This window comes from Octopus bimaculoides, chromosome 11 (genome assembly GCF_046866305.1).
Source record: "Octopus bimaculoides isolate indiv1 chromosome 11, ASM4686630v1, whole genome shotgun sequence".
Classification (NCBI taxonomy): domain Eukaryota; kingdom Metazoa; phylum Mollusca; class Cephalopoda; order Octopoda; family Octopodidae; genus Octopus; species Octopus bimaculoides.
Genome location: NC_142938.1, coordinates 74,359,850 through 74,378,090, shown reverse-complemented (window position 1 = coordinate 74,378,090; position 18,241 = coordinate 74,359,850). Strand labels below are relative to the sequence as shown.

At 38.7% G+C, this 18,241-nt stretch overlaps 1 protein-coding gene across 3 annotated transcripts in view; it reads right to left on the bottom strand.

The window, feature by feature from the left end:
• Positions 1-10,819, bottom strand: part of LOC106871654 (exportin-5) — a 62,064-nt gene extending 51,245 nt beyond the window's left edge. For 2 of the 3 annotated variants that reach the window (XM_089360346.1, XM_089360344.1), the window contains exons 1-4: positions 10,204-10,819; positions 3,401-3,522; positions 3,060-3,132; positions 1,361-1,498 (exon numbers count right to left, since the gene is read on the bottom strand). In XM_089360346.1, the coding sequence (XP_089216472.1) occupies positions 1,361-1,498; positions 3,060-3,132; positions 3,401-3,522; positions 10,204-10,293 (423 nt within the window). In that variant the 5' untranslated portion in view covers positions 10,294-10,819. Of the gene's footprint in view, positions 1-1,360; positions 1,499-3,059; positions 3,133-3,400; positions 3,523-10,004; positions 10,119-10,203 lie in introns of those variants that run through there. The other variant, XM_089360345.1, reaches the window with a different exon arrangement.
• Between the last annotated feature and the right edge of the window lie 7,422 nt (positions 10,820-18,241).

The following is an 18,241-nucleotide window of genomic DNA, read 5'->3' as shown; positions in this document are numbered from 1 at the left end:
AACCTACGGATGGTGGTTCAATGATTTCTCCCCTCACATCTGCAACGTTTTTCTCAGTTCTGCTGGTTGCGAGTCTCCCAGAACAGCCATCTTGGAAACTTCTGAACCACTCATATACTTCTGTGTGGCTCATACACCCCTCTCCATACACTTCTGCAACTTTGTATAGGCTTCTGAGCAGGTATCGCCATGACAACTTTCTCTATCGTGATCAATGTGACGATCACACGCTACACACCTTCCTTCCAAGCACTGCTGTAAACAGCGAAAGTGAGCTGGAACGTTAAAACTTGGTGCGCATGCACAACAGAAGTCAAGGTCAATCTGTGTGCTTTAGCTTCGTTACTATGGTAACAGTCCAGATACTTACTGACCAGACCTTGTATGGTTTCAGGCTCAGTCCTACTGTGTGACACCTTAGTTATCTTTGACTATAGCCCTGGGCCAACCAAATCCTTGTGAGTGGATTTGGTACACAGAAACTGAAAAAAGCCGGCAAGCTGGCGGAAACGTTAGCATGCTGGGCGAAATGCTTAGCGGTATTTTGTCTGCTGTTACGTTCTGAGTTTAAACTCTGCCGAGGTCGATTTTGCCTTTTCATCCTCTTGGGTCGATAAATTAAGTACCAGTTACACACTGCGGTCGATGTAATCAACTTAATCCCTTTGTCTGTCCTTGTTTGTCCTTTCTGTTTAGCCCCTTGTGGGCAATACAGAAATAAAAAAACTGAAAGAAGCCCATAGTAAATATATGTATGTGTGTGTGTGTGTTTGCATGTTTGTCTCCTTGCCATGACATCATGTGATAGATGTAAATGAGTGTCACTGTCATACAGGAGGTGTTGTTCACTTCCAATATTCCGCAAAAAATCACGTCTGGTTGTGGAAGCAATATCACTTTGCTTGGAAATAAGTGAGGGTTGGCAACAGGAAGGGCACCCACCCAGCCGTAGAAAATCTGCCTCAATAAATTCTATCAAACTTATGGCCAAACATGTTCTTTGCAGAATATTGGAATTGAATGACACAGCTTCTACAACAATGCCATCATTTACAATTATTATATGATGCCAAGACAAGAACACACCCACATATGCAAAACTGTACAATGGGATTCTTTCAGCTTCCATCTACTAAATCCATAAAGTTTTGGTTGGCCCAGAACAAAAGAAGACAATTGCTCTAGGTACCATATAATGGGATTGAACCTAGAACTATGTGGTTGTGAAGCAAACTTCAGACAGCCATGCCTGTATTGAAATACCCAGTCCAACCTATGCCAGAATGGAAGAGTGGACATAAAGAATGTTGATAATATCACACAAAAGCTAAAAAAAAAAAAAAAAAAATTAAACACAAACCCCTAGACGGCTTAAAATTTCCAAGTCTTTTAGTAACGTTGCCCAAAGTTGGGGCCAATCTCTTTTAAGAATTTCTACAGTTATTCGAGACACTGCATCTTTTATATGATGTTCTTCCACCAGAATACCTTGCGTTCCCTGAAGAAATAAAAGAGAGAAGAAAAGATATAAAAAAGGAGCCACCAATAATAAATAACATTTTAAACAAGAGCAGAATTATAGGAAGTTCTTCGTCTAAGAGTTTAGGTATTGGAACAGTGGTTGCTATTGGCACTGTTTTGTGGATTTTGAGGAAAATTGATATTCTTCTCTGCCCTTCAACCCTATAGCATTCAGGTTCCGCTGTCAAATGTTATGCTTTATCATCATCATCGTTTAATGTCCGCTTTCCATGCTAGCATGGGTTGGATGATTTGACTGAGGACTGGTGAACCAGACGGCTATTGATTTGAATTAATCTTGCATTATCTCATAGATTTCATAAAAAGCTTTCTATTCATAATTCTTAAGTTACTTTGGTAGTTAAAAAACCAAATCAGGAATGTATATCATATATGGTGTATGGACGAAGGGAAAGGTTCACTGAAACGCATAACAGCCAGTCTGTTTATTAGAAATATATACATCGTATTTGATGGCATAAAAGGTGCAGACATATTAGACAATCCCCAATTTCAGCAGCACATATACACTGGCACAAGGTGCCACACAGTGGGAACGAACCCAGAACGTGTGGTTGGGAAGCAAAGTTTTTACCACATAACCACGCCAGTCTAGGTAGAAGTGACTGACTGGATTAAAATTAGTTGGGCCTCACGCAGCAATGACCAAGACCTTTGGCATTAGGTTATGCCTGAGAAGAAGCCCCATCAAGCTGAGCAGAATCGCAGATACCAGTGTCATGCAAATTGGTACATGTGCCAGTGACACCCATTAGACTCTCAGAGTGGTTGGCGTTAGGAAGGGCATCCAGCCATAGAAAACCATGCCGAATCAGACTGGAGTCTGCTGCAGCCTTCCAGCATGCCAGGCCAGTCAAACTGGCCAACCCATGCCAGCATGGACAATGGACATATGATGATGATGATGATTAGTGAGAGTCAGAGACAAAATTAGGCCCAACATCAGATATAGGATGCAGAGTGATTTTTGGAATATATATTTTGGGGAAAAAAAAAAAGAGTCTTATATGCCATCAAACATGGTAGTTACATGAAAGAGCTAAACTATTTTGCTTCAGCATGAAAAACTTGCAAAGAGACAGAAACAGACAAAGACTACTCCGAAGCTGGGATGCATCCTCAGATTTGTATGATTCGGGAGCACGAGACTGTTTGACCATGTGGATTGATTTTCCAAATTAGACCCTGCTTACCAAGTTCTCTACACTGAACACCCAGCTGCGTTGATGGCTCATGTTGATCGACCACATGCCACATGGTTGTGGCAGGTGAGGACGTATCTTACAGAGATGTAGACTCACTGAGACTCTGCCCAGGAGGAACCAGCAATATACCAACAAAGAGTGAGTGCAGCAACACGCTGTGATGGCACATGGCACCACCAACACACACACACACCTGACCTAATGAGAAACTTAAAAACTCAGAAAAATCATTAAAAAAAAAAAATTTTCAAATAAAATTTAAAAAATGCAAAAAAAACCAAAAAAAAAAAAAACCGTCTCAAGATCACTTACTGTTGAAATTAATTCCAGAGCACTTTTCTTCATTCGATTTTTCTCTTCTGGTGTTAAATCATTCCAACGATATCTACAATAAGTTAAAAAAATGAAGAGATCAAATACTTTTTTGCTTTTAACATTTATTTTCCAATGTCAGAAATGGAAAAGATAGGCTCAGAAATTATAAGAAGTCTAAACCCTTTAAAGCCCTGATTACTCTGTCAAATGTTATGCTTATTTATTCACACCGTTTTGGGTTAATCATGGCTTAGAGAGAGAGAGAGAGAGAGAGAGAGAGAGAGAAAGAGAAAGACGGAGACGGAGAGGGAGAGAGAGAGAGAGATCGTGTAACTTACTTGATACAATGCTCTAGAAGCTGGAGACCAAAATGCCGTATAATGGGGGAGTAGTCTTTCTGAGCCAGAACCAAACCAAATTTTATACTCTTGGAAGGCATTTCCTTCAGTTCATCACAGACCTGAAAAAAATAAAAGAGAGCCATTTAATAACATGATTAAAATATTCTTCCTTTTCTTCGCCATTTAATATCCACTTTCCCATGCTTGCAGGAGCCAGGCTGTATTTGTCAAGGCAGATTTTCTACAGCTGGATGTCCTTTCCTGTCACCAACCCTCACCAGATTCCATGGCCAGACATGTTTTACAGTGATGCTTGTTTACAACCATCATTTGAAGACACACACACACACACACACACATATTGTACTGTTAAATTTAACAGAGTTATCCGAATGCTAAAGGGTTAAATCCCGTGTTTATTAAATGATGTATCATCATCACCATCTAATAGCCATCTTCCATGCTGGCAAGCATAAAGATGCACAAGGCTCCAATTGTCTGGTTCCAGGTTCAGTCCCACTGTGTGGCACCTTGGGCAAGAGTCTTCAACTGTAACCTCAGGAGACTTTGGAGACCCCTGCACTAAGATGGCAAGTTCAAAGGTTTTGAGTTCAGTCTCCTTCAGATCTTTTGTCTTTGAGCAACGTCATTTATTCTTTCTGTACACTCCAGTTCACTTAACTATGAGAGACAGAGAGGGGAAGGAAGAAAGAATTCTAGAAGTTGTATCCGAGAGATTAGCATTCTGGCCAAAAGGAGGCACATCCCATTCACTTTGGGTATCTGTCTGTTACTACTTTCATGAAGAATAGCTTCATTGAGACGCAGAGAGTCCAACAATTCAATAGATGTATCACACTTTAAACAAGGTGCCCCAGAGATAAGCACAAAACCCATTAGTTATCTATGTGGCATTCGTGAAGCGCAGGACAATATGATTGGGTAATGTCATAACCTACATCCCCCCCAAAATATGCAACAGGCTAGCATGCGCGCCTGCGCGCACACACACAATTCAGATGAATGATTTGGAGCTAGGTGTTACATCTATATCCTTTAACCCTTTAGTGTTTGCATTCTGCCAAAATTAATGCTTTTTCATCCACATTGTTTTGAACTAATCATGCATTATCTTGTAGCTATGAGATTTTGATGAGGTAGGTGTCAATTTTTAAAACGATATTGTAGGGTTGGTGTGAGAGACCAGATTTGGCCAGTTTGAACATAAAACAAGCAGAATACTTTTGGCCTGATATGGCCGGTTTAAATATCCTCTGAAACACCTGGAGTCAAACCCTTCTTTAACACATCTTTGACAATCGTTCATTCATCAACAGACTGCAACCATTGGCTCACAGCCACACAGAATCTTCTTTACGTCTCATCTGTGGTAAACATGACAGCGACTGTTCTTCTGACCAAGCTAATAGTACACTTTCTCCACACATGACCACTCGTCTCCTCACTCATTCCCTGTAACACGTCTCACCTTCCAGACATTACACTAAATAATTTGTCCAATCCTTTCTTTGGATCAGCATCATTTTAACAACCACTTTCCCATACTTACATGGGTCAGAGGAAATATGCTGAGGCACATTTTCTACAGCCAGATGCTCTTCCTGTGGCCAACCCTTACCTGTTTCCAAGCACAAGGTAATACATCCCTATAGCCACTGATGTTTTCACAGAATATTGGAAATGAACAATACTGCTTGTACAACATTGACACTATTTCATCTTCCCAGGCCCAGTTTTAACTTAAACTACATTTCCAAAAGCGTCCACCCACCCATTTTTTTTTCAAGATGATTACAGTTAGGTTTGTTGTGAATTTAGAGAGATTTGGTTGCTATTTTTTGCAGATCAAGAGATTATGTAGCAGCTCTTTCGTGTTTGGGATAAAAAGGAGTAAACGAAGACCACAAACCCATATCTGAATAGCCCTCCATTCTGCATTGTATTAACAGGATTGCTTCATACAAGAGCAGCTGCACAAAAACTCTACATATGAATTTGCAATCGTAATTACCACAAAAACTTTTTTGGGGGCACAAGGCCAGCAATTTTGGGGGAAGGAAGGGTAACATGATTACATCGACTTAGTACTAGATTGGTACTTTGATTTTTTTTCAAACACCAACAGGATGAAAAGCAAAGTCAACCCCAGCAGAATTTGAACTCTGCAGGGTGGATGGTGTCAGGAAGGGCATTCGGCTGTAAAAATCCTGTCAAAACAGTCACAGAAGTCTGGTGCTGGCTTCTGCCTGGCCGGCTCTTATCAAACTGTCCTACCCATGCCAGCATGGAGGGCGGACGTTAAACGATGATGATGAATGTAAAAAAAAAAAACCCAAAAGAAGTGCTAAGCATTTTTGTCCGACGCGCTTATGATTCAGTCAGCTCAATACCTTAATAATAATAATAATCATCGTTTAATGTCCACTTTCCATGCTAGCATGGGTTGGACGATTTGACTGAGGACTGGCAAGCCAGAAGGCTGAACCAGGCTCCAATAATAATAATGGTTTCAAATTTTGCCACAAGGGCAGCAATTTGGGGGGAAGAGAGGAGTAAATTACATTGACCCCAGTGTTCAACTGGTACTTAATTTATCGATCCCAAAAGGATGAAAGGTAGAGTCGACCTCGGCAGAATTTGAACTCAGAAATGAGTGACGCGCGAAAGACGTGCTATAATAATAATAATAATAATAATAATAATAATTTTTCTGCTATAGTAAGTTTGGGGAAGAAGATGAGCCGATTAAATTGGTCCAGTGTACTCATTTCATCGACCAATAACAATCCTTTCTATTGTAGGCACCAGGCCTGAAATTTTGGGGGGTGCGGATGTTTAGTCGATTACATCGACCCCAGTGTGTAACTGGTACTTATTTCATCGACCCCGAAAGGATGAAAGGCAAAATTAACCTCGTTGAAATTTGAATTCAGATCGTAAAAGACGGACGAAATGCCGCTAAGCGTTTTGTCCGGCGTGCTAACGATTCTGCCAGCTCGCCGCCTTAAAAACGATTAATAACAATGATAAAGATGAGTGATCGGTAAATATTTATTGCATCTCAGCCGGTGTTGTGAGCTAGTTTCTGAGAAAGGTCAATAGACCTACTAGAAATAGCTGTCAAATCACAGTCTTAAGAGAAAATGAATGATGTATTAGAGAGGATATAGTTCTAAAGATTGAAAAAAAAAAAAAAAAAGATGGGATGTACACGCATGGAACGTCTTCTTAAATCGGGGCTGAACAACAACTGAGAAAATAACGAAGCAATGAAAGGGGGATACTACGCGACAGACAGAATTGTTAGAAATAGCAGTCAAGTCTCACAGCCTACCGTCTTAAATAAGAGGAAAATACATTGGATAATGGCAGAATTCAAGAAGGGGGATGATCACAGTTGGAACTACTTTGATCAGAGCCCTGGCTGCTCGATCGGGGCTAAACAACAGACAACCACTGAGGAATAGCAAGATTTCACTGATTCACTGATCTCACAGCTCCTTAAACAAAAGAACCAATCTCCGCACCCGTAATACCTTATATTGTACCCAATATGAAAATCGATTTCTGTCTCACAAACCTTTAAACAAAGAGAACATCTCGATAAAGGACCCCAGTTTTATTTGTACAGTAGTAGAAAGAAAGTGCGTGTCAGACGTGGTAGTGTTGTTATCGTAACGTATTAACTTTAATTTCAAGGAAATTTGATATATAATTAAGGTAAAAAATAAATTAAAAGCTTAGCGAACATCCAGCTTGTTTCTAAGAGAAGAAGAATCAGTAATGAAGGAGTTAATTTAATGAAAGAGAAAGAAAAAAAAGTGCTTATTTAATGAAGATGCCGGTCAGTGGTTTAGAAGAACGGGGATTCCCCATTTGTAACGACACAATTACAATATCTGATTAGCACGCGATGGAAATTCTCTCCAAATATTTTAATTACCATTAATTTTGAGACTAGCAATATCGGACTGCCCAATGATGGCTAAGCTGGCCGAAACTTCGAAGTCACTGCCTTGTTAAAGAATAATAAAATTTGCACTCTACCGAAAGTATTGAGTAATGCTTCAGATTAATGTTAAATTGTTTTGTATTATAATATAAAAACAAACACTAATATTTATACATATATATATCTATAATATTATATATATATATATATATATATATATATATATATATATATATATATATATATATAGGGATATCTGAAATGAATGCGAGAGAACACAAAGCCTCCACATACACACAAAAACAACTGAGAACAATGACCAAACGTGTGGCCATTGCTTGCTAATTCAGATGAATTAGAATTCGTTGAAGCGAAAATGTAGAGATCGTTCTTACATTAAAAAAAAAAAAAAGAATTCTTTTACTAATTAAAATAGACATCTATTGTAATATTTTTTTGGTTGTTCCTTCAATTCGAGGTTATAAATATATATATACTATACTATACCATCCCCAAATTAATCAAGCCACCTTGTAGTGCGCTCTGTTTCTCTTTACCTACCTACCCCGGCGAAATTCCAGACATGGCTACTGTTAGTTTTTATTTTTTATTTTGTCACCAATAATTTCTTGACAGAAGAAACAGAAGCGGTATCAATAATTTACCAAGCAGGTAGCATCTAAAATGGTCCTCTGCAACATTTTTTAAAAATATTTCTTTCTTTTAATAAACCAAAACGTAGCGAGCAAAGATAATTTACGTTTATAAAAGTAAAAGGCATTTTTCATTTAAGATTAATTAAAACAAAATAAAAAAAACAAAACACTATTCGCAAATGAATTAATTCTTGCCGATTCTAAGTACGTATGTATGAATGTATGTATGTATGTATGTATAATGGCGTTTCACAATTAATTTGTACTTTTAGAACTGGTCTTTTAGATTTTCTAAAACGATCGTCCGTTCCAATAAAATGGTTACTTTGGTGCCCATTGGATCCTTCCAATAACTGACGTAACTTTTAACTTCAATTTTGTAATAAGCAAAAGAGATGTTTTAGACGGTCACTCTACCTTGACATAGTCAAGTGCGCGCGTTTATGTATTTATGTATGTGTGTATGTATACACATACACGCACAGAGATTTGGTTGGCCAGATAAGAGAAATAGAACTGTGTGTGGTATGTGTATATATATACGTAATCGGTAAAGTTACAAAAATGACTCGAGGGCAGAGAGTTTCGTGTATGCTTCTTAACAACCTGAATCCACGTTATCAGATTTTAAATCAATTTCATAAGAGCCATACACGACACTCTGGGTCCTTGAGTCCGTTTTGTAACTTTGTACAGATCAAAAATGAAAAAAAAAAGTATATATATACACACACACACACACACACATATATATATATATATATATATATATATATATATATATATATATATATATATATATACACGCACTCTCGACCGTTTAATTCCACCGACCTTTGCAACGGAAGCCACAACCACATGTATTTTTATTAAATGTTTAGTGATACTGTTTAATTTAAAGATAATCAGAATGTTATTATGAAGCTATTTCGTCAAACCTAAATCTAGGTGTTTCCTTTCCTCTAATTCTTCTCCCGATTTAGCATTGATTGATAGATTCCTTGTCATATGTATAGGGGTTAATCTGTATAGGTACAGATGTCTTTATACAGAAATCGTACTTTCAGATTCGTGTCGTTCGTTTGTGACTTGGTTAAGAATGGGAAGAAGAAAATACCTGCAGTATATCGCATGTGGTTGTTAAAGTTATTTTATAATATATTTATATACAATAATGAAGCAAAGATTAACAGTAAGGAGCAATGGCTGTTTGGAAATTTGGCGGCAGAGAAGGGGAGAAAGAGAGAGAGACAGAACAAGGGTGAGAAAGATAACGAAAAAAAAAAAAGAGACAGAAATAGAGAAAATGAGGAGAAAGAACGGGAGAGAGAGAGAAAAGGAAAGAAAAGCGGGTGAGATGTAGGAATATCAAGCAGAGAATAGAGACGTGAGAAAATATATTTGAAAAAAAAAAAAAGAAAAAAATCAGATGCGGGTGGCAAATATTTGAAAATATTTTGTCGCTGTTGATTAGTCCGAGGAGAACCTTGACCGAGCAAGTCTATAATAAGAGACTTTGCAGCTGCGACCATTCTGTCGGATTTTTTCGATCACATTAATTAAACGTGCACTTTTCTGAAGACATTACGGTATGATTTGAAAGTGGGGGGGGAGTGGGAGAACGGAATCTGGCTGCTGTTTCTAGCATGTTGAGCAACCACTAGAGGCTGCCTCATTGGTTCGTTACCGGCATTAAAGAATTCGAACGAAACTAAGCAATCTTGCTTTAAAACGAAAGTGTTTACAAAATATATGCCCGATATAGATAACTCACATCGTCGACTAAATTGCAGAAAACATAAGGAAATTTCGCCCACTTTCTAAACCTTAAACATAATATATATATATATATATTTACATTATATATGTGTGGTATCTAGTTCAAGTTGGCATACAGACTTGCCGGTGAGTGCGATTAACTGTAATGTCGATCGCACGAAACCTTTAAATATGACGGAATAATTCGATTTACCTCTTTTTTCCATAATAAACACACACACATATATATATATGTATGTATGGATGTATATAGTTAAACAAGTGTAAGCATGAAAGGTCATGTTTGTTACAGTAATAGAAGACAAAATGAGTGCATTTGAATTTCACTTTTGTCTTTTATTCTGCCAAAAGAAAGGAAATAGTTTCGTAAATGCCTTAATTAATTATCTCACCTGGTGCGCTAAAATTCGTTCCTGCTGGCTCACAGCTGGGTTCATTACTGTGTCCACGGCTGCTATGAGTTGTTGAACATCTGTATCCATTTTCGGTAATTCAGTTGCGTTATTTTTTTTTAATTAAATATATAGAGATATGTATATGTGGTTCTGGGTTTCAAAATATATATATATATATATAAAGATTACGCTGTTCTTGATTTTTATGCTGCGATGAGTTGGAGAAATTTTACAGAAATATATAAATATGTGTATAGTATTTATGTATATTCACTTATTCCTTTTTTTTCTTTCTGGTGAATGAAATTGAAAACAAAACAAAAAAAAAGGAAATCAGCAAAACATAAATTCGGTTGAATGAATTGAATGTAAAAAGAAAGAGAAAGAAATTCTCTCGACTCTGATTTCACCAAATGGAGTAATTATTATTAAAGCAGAAAGGAAGAATTTGCCGGTTTTGTAGTTGATGCAAGTATAAAGCTGTGGCAATGGTAAGAAATCATCCCAAGACCCCAACTAACAAGAGAACCTTGCAAAACATGCCAACATGCCGCATTTTACGCACGCGCCAATTTCTCACAGCCCAATGGTAATTTCGTTGACGGTGCTGCCCAAAAACTGTTCTACTTCGAAATTTATATCCACTCATTGCTGTTCAGCGAACTAACGAGTCCACCTGTTAAAATTATGAAACATATCAGTCTCAAATCATACTTTGACGTCTTTGAAATATTTTAAAAGGTTAAAAAAAAAACAAAAAAAAACGGCTTATTGGATAATATAATCTAGTATTGTGTGTTGGTACTCCGTCGGTTACGACGACGAGGGTTCCAGTTGATCCGATCAGCGGAACAGCCTGCTCGTGAAATTAACGTTCAAGTGGCTGAGCACTCCACAGACACGTGTACCCTTAACGTAGTTCTCGGGGAGATTCAGCGTGACACAGTGTGACAAGGCTGACCCTTTGAATTACAAGCACAACAGAAACAAGAAGTAAGAATGAGAGAAAGTTGTGGTGGAAGAGTAAGTACAGCAGGGTTCGCCACCATCCCCTGCCGGAGCCTCGTAGAACTTTAGGTGTTTTCGCTCAATAAACACTCACAACGCCCGGTCTGGGAATCGAAACCGCGATCCTATGACCGCGAGTCCGCTGCCCTAACCACTGGGCCATTGCGCCTTCACACAATCTAGCATAATCAGTGTCAAAAAGCTTGATGGAAAAGGTTAGAACACTGTGACCATTGTTCTACTCGATCAATGCCGAAATGGAATTAAAGAACGGTAACAATCTATCTATGAAGGGTTTTTGACAATTCTCACACATAATACTTTTCTTCACCGTATTTCTGCATGAATAAACACCTCAGCCGAATTACAATCACACGAAAGAATAAGATAGAATTAGTACACGTTGTTATCCGACAATTTTAGGTCAAAATAATATACAATGAAACCAAACTACAGCAATGTGATGATACTGTTAACGTTACTGGACAAGTGTAGCAAGGAACAACAACGGAACTAACTCAACTTTAGTGTATTTCCCATCACTGATACAGCTCTTGTGCGCGAACTTGCACAAAACGAAATTGCGCAGGTTGGAAGAATAAAGACAAATACATCGATTATATTATTAAGATGTTGAAAGTTATTAATTTAACGCCATCTGTTATACTATCATGCTTATAAGTATATCATTTACATGCTTCTGATGTGGATATCTGTGAAGGCGCGTGGCTTAGTGGTTAGGGCATTCGGCTCACGATCGTGAGTTCGATTCCCGGCGATGCGCTGTGTCCTTGAGCAAGATACTTTATTTCACATTATCCAGTCCACTCAGCTGGTAAAAATGAGTAGTACCTGTATTTCAAAGGGCCGGCCTTGTCACGCTGAGTCTCCCTGAGAACTACGTTAGGGGTACACATGTCTGTGGAGTGCTCAGTCACTTGCACGTTAATTTCACGAGCAGGCTGTTCCGTTGATCGGATCAGCTGGGGCCCGCGTCGTTGTAACCGACGGAGTGCTCCTTCTATGTGGATATCTATCTATTTATAGACGCACGCGCACTCACTTTGAAACGTAGGCTTTGTGTGTGTATATGTAATGTATGGAATGTATGGAAATGTATGGAAATATATGCATACGTATACTCACTTTACTCTTTACTCTTTTACTTGTTTCAGTCATTTGACTGCGGCCATGCTGTAGCACCGCATTTAGTCGAGCAAATCGACCCCAGGACTTATTCTTTGTAAGTCTAGTACTTATTCTATCGTTCTCTTTTGCCGAACCGCTAAGTTACGGAGACGTAAACACACCAGCATCGGTTGTCGAGCGATGTTGGGGGGACAAACACAGACACTCAAACACACACACACACATATATATATATATATATGCATATACATATATACGACGGGCTTCTTACAGTTTCCGTCTACCAAATCCACTCACGAGGCTTTGGTCGGCCCGAGGCTATAGTAGAAGACACTTTCCCAAAGTGCCACGCAGTGGGACTGAGCCCGGAACCATGTGGTATATCGTCATCATCTTCATCAGTTAATGTTCATATTCCATACTAGCATGGTTGGACAGTTTGACAGGATCCGCTGGGCCCAAGGACCGTATCGTGCTTCAGTGTTTGTTTAGCATTGTTTCTAAGGCTGGATACCCTTCCTAATACCAACCGCTTTACTCCATGTACCGGGTGCTTTTTTTTTTTCCGATTCATCAGCACTAGCGGGATCGCCATGCAGATTGCAAGACTACACACCTCGTGTGGGAAAGGAGAACTTTTGCTAGGAGGATAAGGAATCGGGAGGGCTTAAATACGAGAGAAAAGGGCCAGAGCAGAACAGGTTTCTTGCTGTAGAGGTAGAGTTAGAGTTAAACCACATTATTCCGGTATTAAGGATCGTAGGACCGCGACTATTTCATGCCAGCGGACGCGATCCTGGGCTACGTCCTTGATTCCGCCTCATCCTCCATACGTCCTTTCCAGGTCATCTTAGGTCGTCCAATTAATCTCTTTCCTTCAGGTTGCTTGTCTAACACTTGTCTTGCAAGGCAGCTTGGAGGACCGATTGATGGGAGTTCGGTTCGTTTTATCCCCTTCACTTCTATGTTTGAAATTTCGTCCGACCTCCAGATCTTGAAGACATTTGTTGACTGCCCACGTTTTAGAAGAGAAGATAGGGGCGGAGATGGAAAGTGATATAAGCGGTGAAGAGGTGCAAGAAGGACCTTCAATGTGCGAGGTGGGTAGGAATGAATGGGGCAAGGGTGCCAAGGGTGAGTGAGTGGTGTAGGGGATGTCTGATGCGAGGCGGCAGAATAGAAAGCATGATATAGCAAAGAGGTTTAGGGTGAAAGAAAGACGACATGTTGGTGGGTAGGTTGCAGAGATGGATGGGGAAGAGAGAGAAAGGGAGATCAGGCGCAGTGTATGGAGGAAGGTGAGACGCATGGGGATAAGGAAAGTGAAATAATTTGGTGCCATAGTGGAGGGTGAGGGTAGGGTTCAATGGAAGTATAGGTGGAGGTTAGTATTAATGGAGTGAAAGCGCGTAGCTAAGTGGTAAGGGTATTCGGCTCACATTCGTAAGGTCGTGAGATCGATACCTGGTGTCTTGCGCGTTGAGTCCTTGAGCAAGACACTTTATTTCACGTTGCTCCAGTCCACTCAGCTGGCGATAAACGAGTATACTTGTAATTCAAAGGGCCAGTTAAGTAACATTCTGTGCCACGCTGAATCTCCATGAGAACTATGTTAAGGGTACATATGTCTGTGGAATACTCAGCCACTTGCACGTTAGTTTCAGGAGCAGACCGTTCCGCTGATCAGATCAGCTGGAACACTCGTCGTAGTAACCGACGGAGTGCCGTTTTATTTGTGTTTTGTTTTTGTTTTTTTCAGTTTTAATAGATAACATGCGATGTTGTTCTGAGTAGTAAGAAACGTAGTATCAATGAAGAACTGTAGTTGGGGAGGGGGCGTAGTGATGGTGGTGGGTGTCTCGAGGAGGGTGGACATTGGGTGGAGGACTCAGTTGCGCACGTGCGCGCGCGCACACAGCTCTACAGGAACTCAGTTTCGTTGACGCGGGCGGGTCTTCTCGGGGAACCGCATGTCAGGGCTCAAGGTACTGAAATCAGTTTCCCCACCTCATCCCCATGTTTTCCTTAGTCTCTCTCTTCCGTAAGTTCCATCCAATTTTATATTACACTTCTTCATACATGTGTCTTCATCCATACGCATCAGATGTCCATACTAGCGCAGTATTCATTCTTGCACGCTATACCTGATTCCTCTTATGCCCAGTTTTCCACTTTCTGCCTTTGTACTATATCTTTCATGCACACTTACATTGCACATCAAACAGAGCATGCTTACTTCATTTATTTCCAGGCGCAGGAGTGGCTGTGTGGTAAGTAGCTTGCTTACAAACCACATGGTTCCGGGTTCAGTCCCACTGTGTGGCACCTTGGGCAAGTGTCTTCTACTATAGCTTCGGGCCGACCAAAGCCTTGTGAGTGGATTTGGTAGACGGAAACTGAAAGAAGACCGTCGTATATATCTATATGTGTGTCTGTGTTTGTCCCCCCCAACATCGCTTGATAACCGATACTGGTGTGTTTACGTCCTCGTAACCTAGCGGTTCGGTAAAAGAGACCGATAGAATAAGTACTAGGCTTACAAAGAATAAGTCCTGGTGTCGATTTGCTCGACTAAAGCCCAGTACACCCATCATGACAACCCGGCTGATAAGGGTACACCAGGCGCATGCATCACAACCATATGTGCGCAACACGGTGATCTCATATCAAGATAAACAGCGCATGACCTTCGAGGTGGGGCCCAGTTAGAATTTTCTTCAGATCGAGTAGCCCATCCCGCTCAAAAGGTCCCTGAATAAGGATTACCTAAGGATGTCGAACGAAACACCCGTTTCCAGAGATGAATTATTCAAACCCTAAAGAATTCCTTTCAACACAGGGCTATGATGCTCCCCCACAACTTCTGCTCGTGAACAGACATGCGCTACCCATGATTTCGTGCGTGATACTCAAGTCATTATTTATAAGGCAGAGATCACCTCTATGGAACACAACCTAGATTTGACTGGAACCAACAACATTAAGAGGAAAAATCATCGGCAGATCCATATTCTATAAAATGGAAGTGAAAGATGTGATATGTGCACAGGAGAAAAAAGAAACTCCATACTTCACCCCATAAAATAAACTGGCATAGCTAAGATCCTCATGTAAGCTTAGAGTAATTTCGAAAATACTGACACTTCGAAAAGTGCGTGTTATGGAAGTGGAAAAGTTGCACTAAAATCACATAACTGGTTCGAGATCTGGCATTGCTTCACTTCACTTGTTATCTTTACTCTTCAGCCGTCTGCCTTATTTTTTTCCAACACCCGTCTACCATCTTCTGTACCATTATTATGTTCCTCTTTTAATTCCATATATAACATATTTATTCGATTTTCCACCAAAACAATTCATTTTTCTCCAAAGTTAACGCCTGAATATTCAAGGGAAATAAGTCTCTTTTACTATCACAGAGTTATTTACCTTTAAAGAAACTAGTATTTTTTTTCTTTTTTCATATATATTTTCTATTTCCGAATTTTCGTAAATACAAAACCTGACTAAGAGCCAAGCACGAAAACTTCGATAGCACACTCATCTTTACCAATATTATTGCTTTGGGAATACAAATACTATTTCCCTATAAATATTACACATTGTGCCTCGAAGTCTCTTATCTTTGTCAAAGTACTTCAGTGGAGACAGTCAAGTTGGTTCATATCAATGTTGGTGATATGATAACGGAACAGTTGGCCTACTGCCCCGATTTACATATAGCATATCGTAAATATCACAACCAATACTTCTGGTTATATATTGACACTCAAAACCAACAGGGTTACAAAACAGACTTCATGGCTATAGAGCTATGCCAGTGATTATTCTGTATTTAAAGAAACGAAAATCCTAAATTATTGGGTTGTCCGGAAAGTTCGTGCCGATTTTTAAAGGAAAGAAAAAGGTCAATAAATACTTGCCCTTACATTTTTAATCAACCAAATATGAACCATTTTGTTGCACAATGCGTCTCCATCTTTCCTTTAACTTGAAAATACCCTCTTCCCAGAATTGAGGTGGTTTCATGGCAAATAAGTAGAAAGGCAAGCTACTATAAATCGGCACGAACTTTCAGGACAACCCAATATATATATATATATATATCAAAAGGATGTGTTATAATACTATTTCACAGCCATAGCAACAATCCAACATACCGCCATCATCAGCTGCCCCATGGATATCATTATGGTTTCGACATCTCAGCAGTACCATTCAATCCGGTGGTTGTCAACAACACTAAAATAAGTGTTGTTTGGGAACCAACAAACCAAAGAAACCACAACTTTCAAACACATTTACCCAATGTACAACCGTATCGGTAAATAAAATCAATAAGTAAATTACAACTAACTCCTAAATACATAATGAATATATATATATATATATACATATATATATATATATATAGAGTTATATTTTTTAGCTGTTATGTTTAGCAATTACAGGTACTGTTTGCACCCTTATTTGTGTATTTTGCCTTTTAATTGCTATAGCCACCTTTATTATAGTATATTGAATATATCATAATATACTAATTTACCATTATAATATCTTAATGCACATATATATATATATATATATATATATATATATATACACACACACACACACACACACAGAATGGGCTTCTTTCAGTTTCTGTCTACCAAATTTGCTCACAAGGGTTTAGTTGGCCTGGGGCTATAATAGAAGACACTTGCCCAAGGTACTGCACAGAGGGACTGTTGTATGAAAGCTAAAAACAACAAGTTCAATAGAAAACAGGGCAACAAAAGGAAAAAAAAAGCCCATTTATTAAAGTAAATATGTTATTTCCTGGTTAAACACAAAAATATACCCAGATTGTAAATAATGATAATAATAAAAAAAATATAAACAGCCAGAAGAATACTGTAACAAAAATGTTAGTACAGATAAGATTAAATGATTTTAATTAACTTCTGATTTAGATCAAAATAAGAAAATAAACAATACAAACATTTGTTCAAATAAAGAAATAGGCCCAGGAAGGGTGAAAAATTTTAGGCAAAAATTTCACATTAAACGACTGAGGCATGTTGTAAAGTCTGTATCTGTCAGCATTGATTCATTGAAATGGTTATGTAAGCATGAGTGTGTACACATATACATACGTGTATGTGTGTGTATATATATATATATATATATATATATATATATATATATATATATATATATATAAGAATTAAGATATAAACTCAAATTAGGCAATCATACTCATACAGTTATAAATTTGACTTAAAATGGATATACATATATTAATACATATTGACAAATATGAATATTTTTAAAAAATTTATAAAATATAAAAAAAATAAATATATATAAAATACATGTAAATAAAACCCATATGAGATATGTATGGAATGAAGTGTGAGGAAAGGAGAACTGATAAAATTTTTTTTTTTGTACTAAAATTAAGAGTGGTTAAGTTTCAATTAAAGTGGAGGCTCAATGGCCCAGTGGTTAGGGCAGCGGACTCGCGGTCAGTGGATCACGGTTTCGATTCCCAGACCTGGCGTTGTAAGTGTTTATCGAGCAAAAACACCTAAAGCTCCGACAGGGGTGGTGGCGACCCCTGTTGTGCTCTTTCACCACAACTTTCTCTCACTCTTTCTTCCTGTTTCTTGAGTAACGCTGCGATGGACTGGCGTCCCATCCAGCTGGGGGGAACACATACACCATAGAAACTAGGAAACCGGGCCCATGAGCCTAGCTAGGCTTTGAAAGGGCGACAAGAAAGAAAAAAGTTTCAATTAAAAGATCAATAGAGTTTGATGTGTTTTTTTAAAAATATAGAAATGGTATATAAGGTATATATTACAGTTCATAGAAAGTGGATTTCTTTGAACTG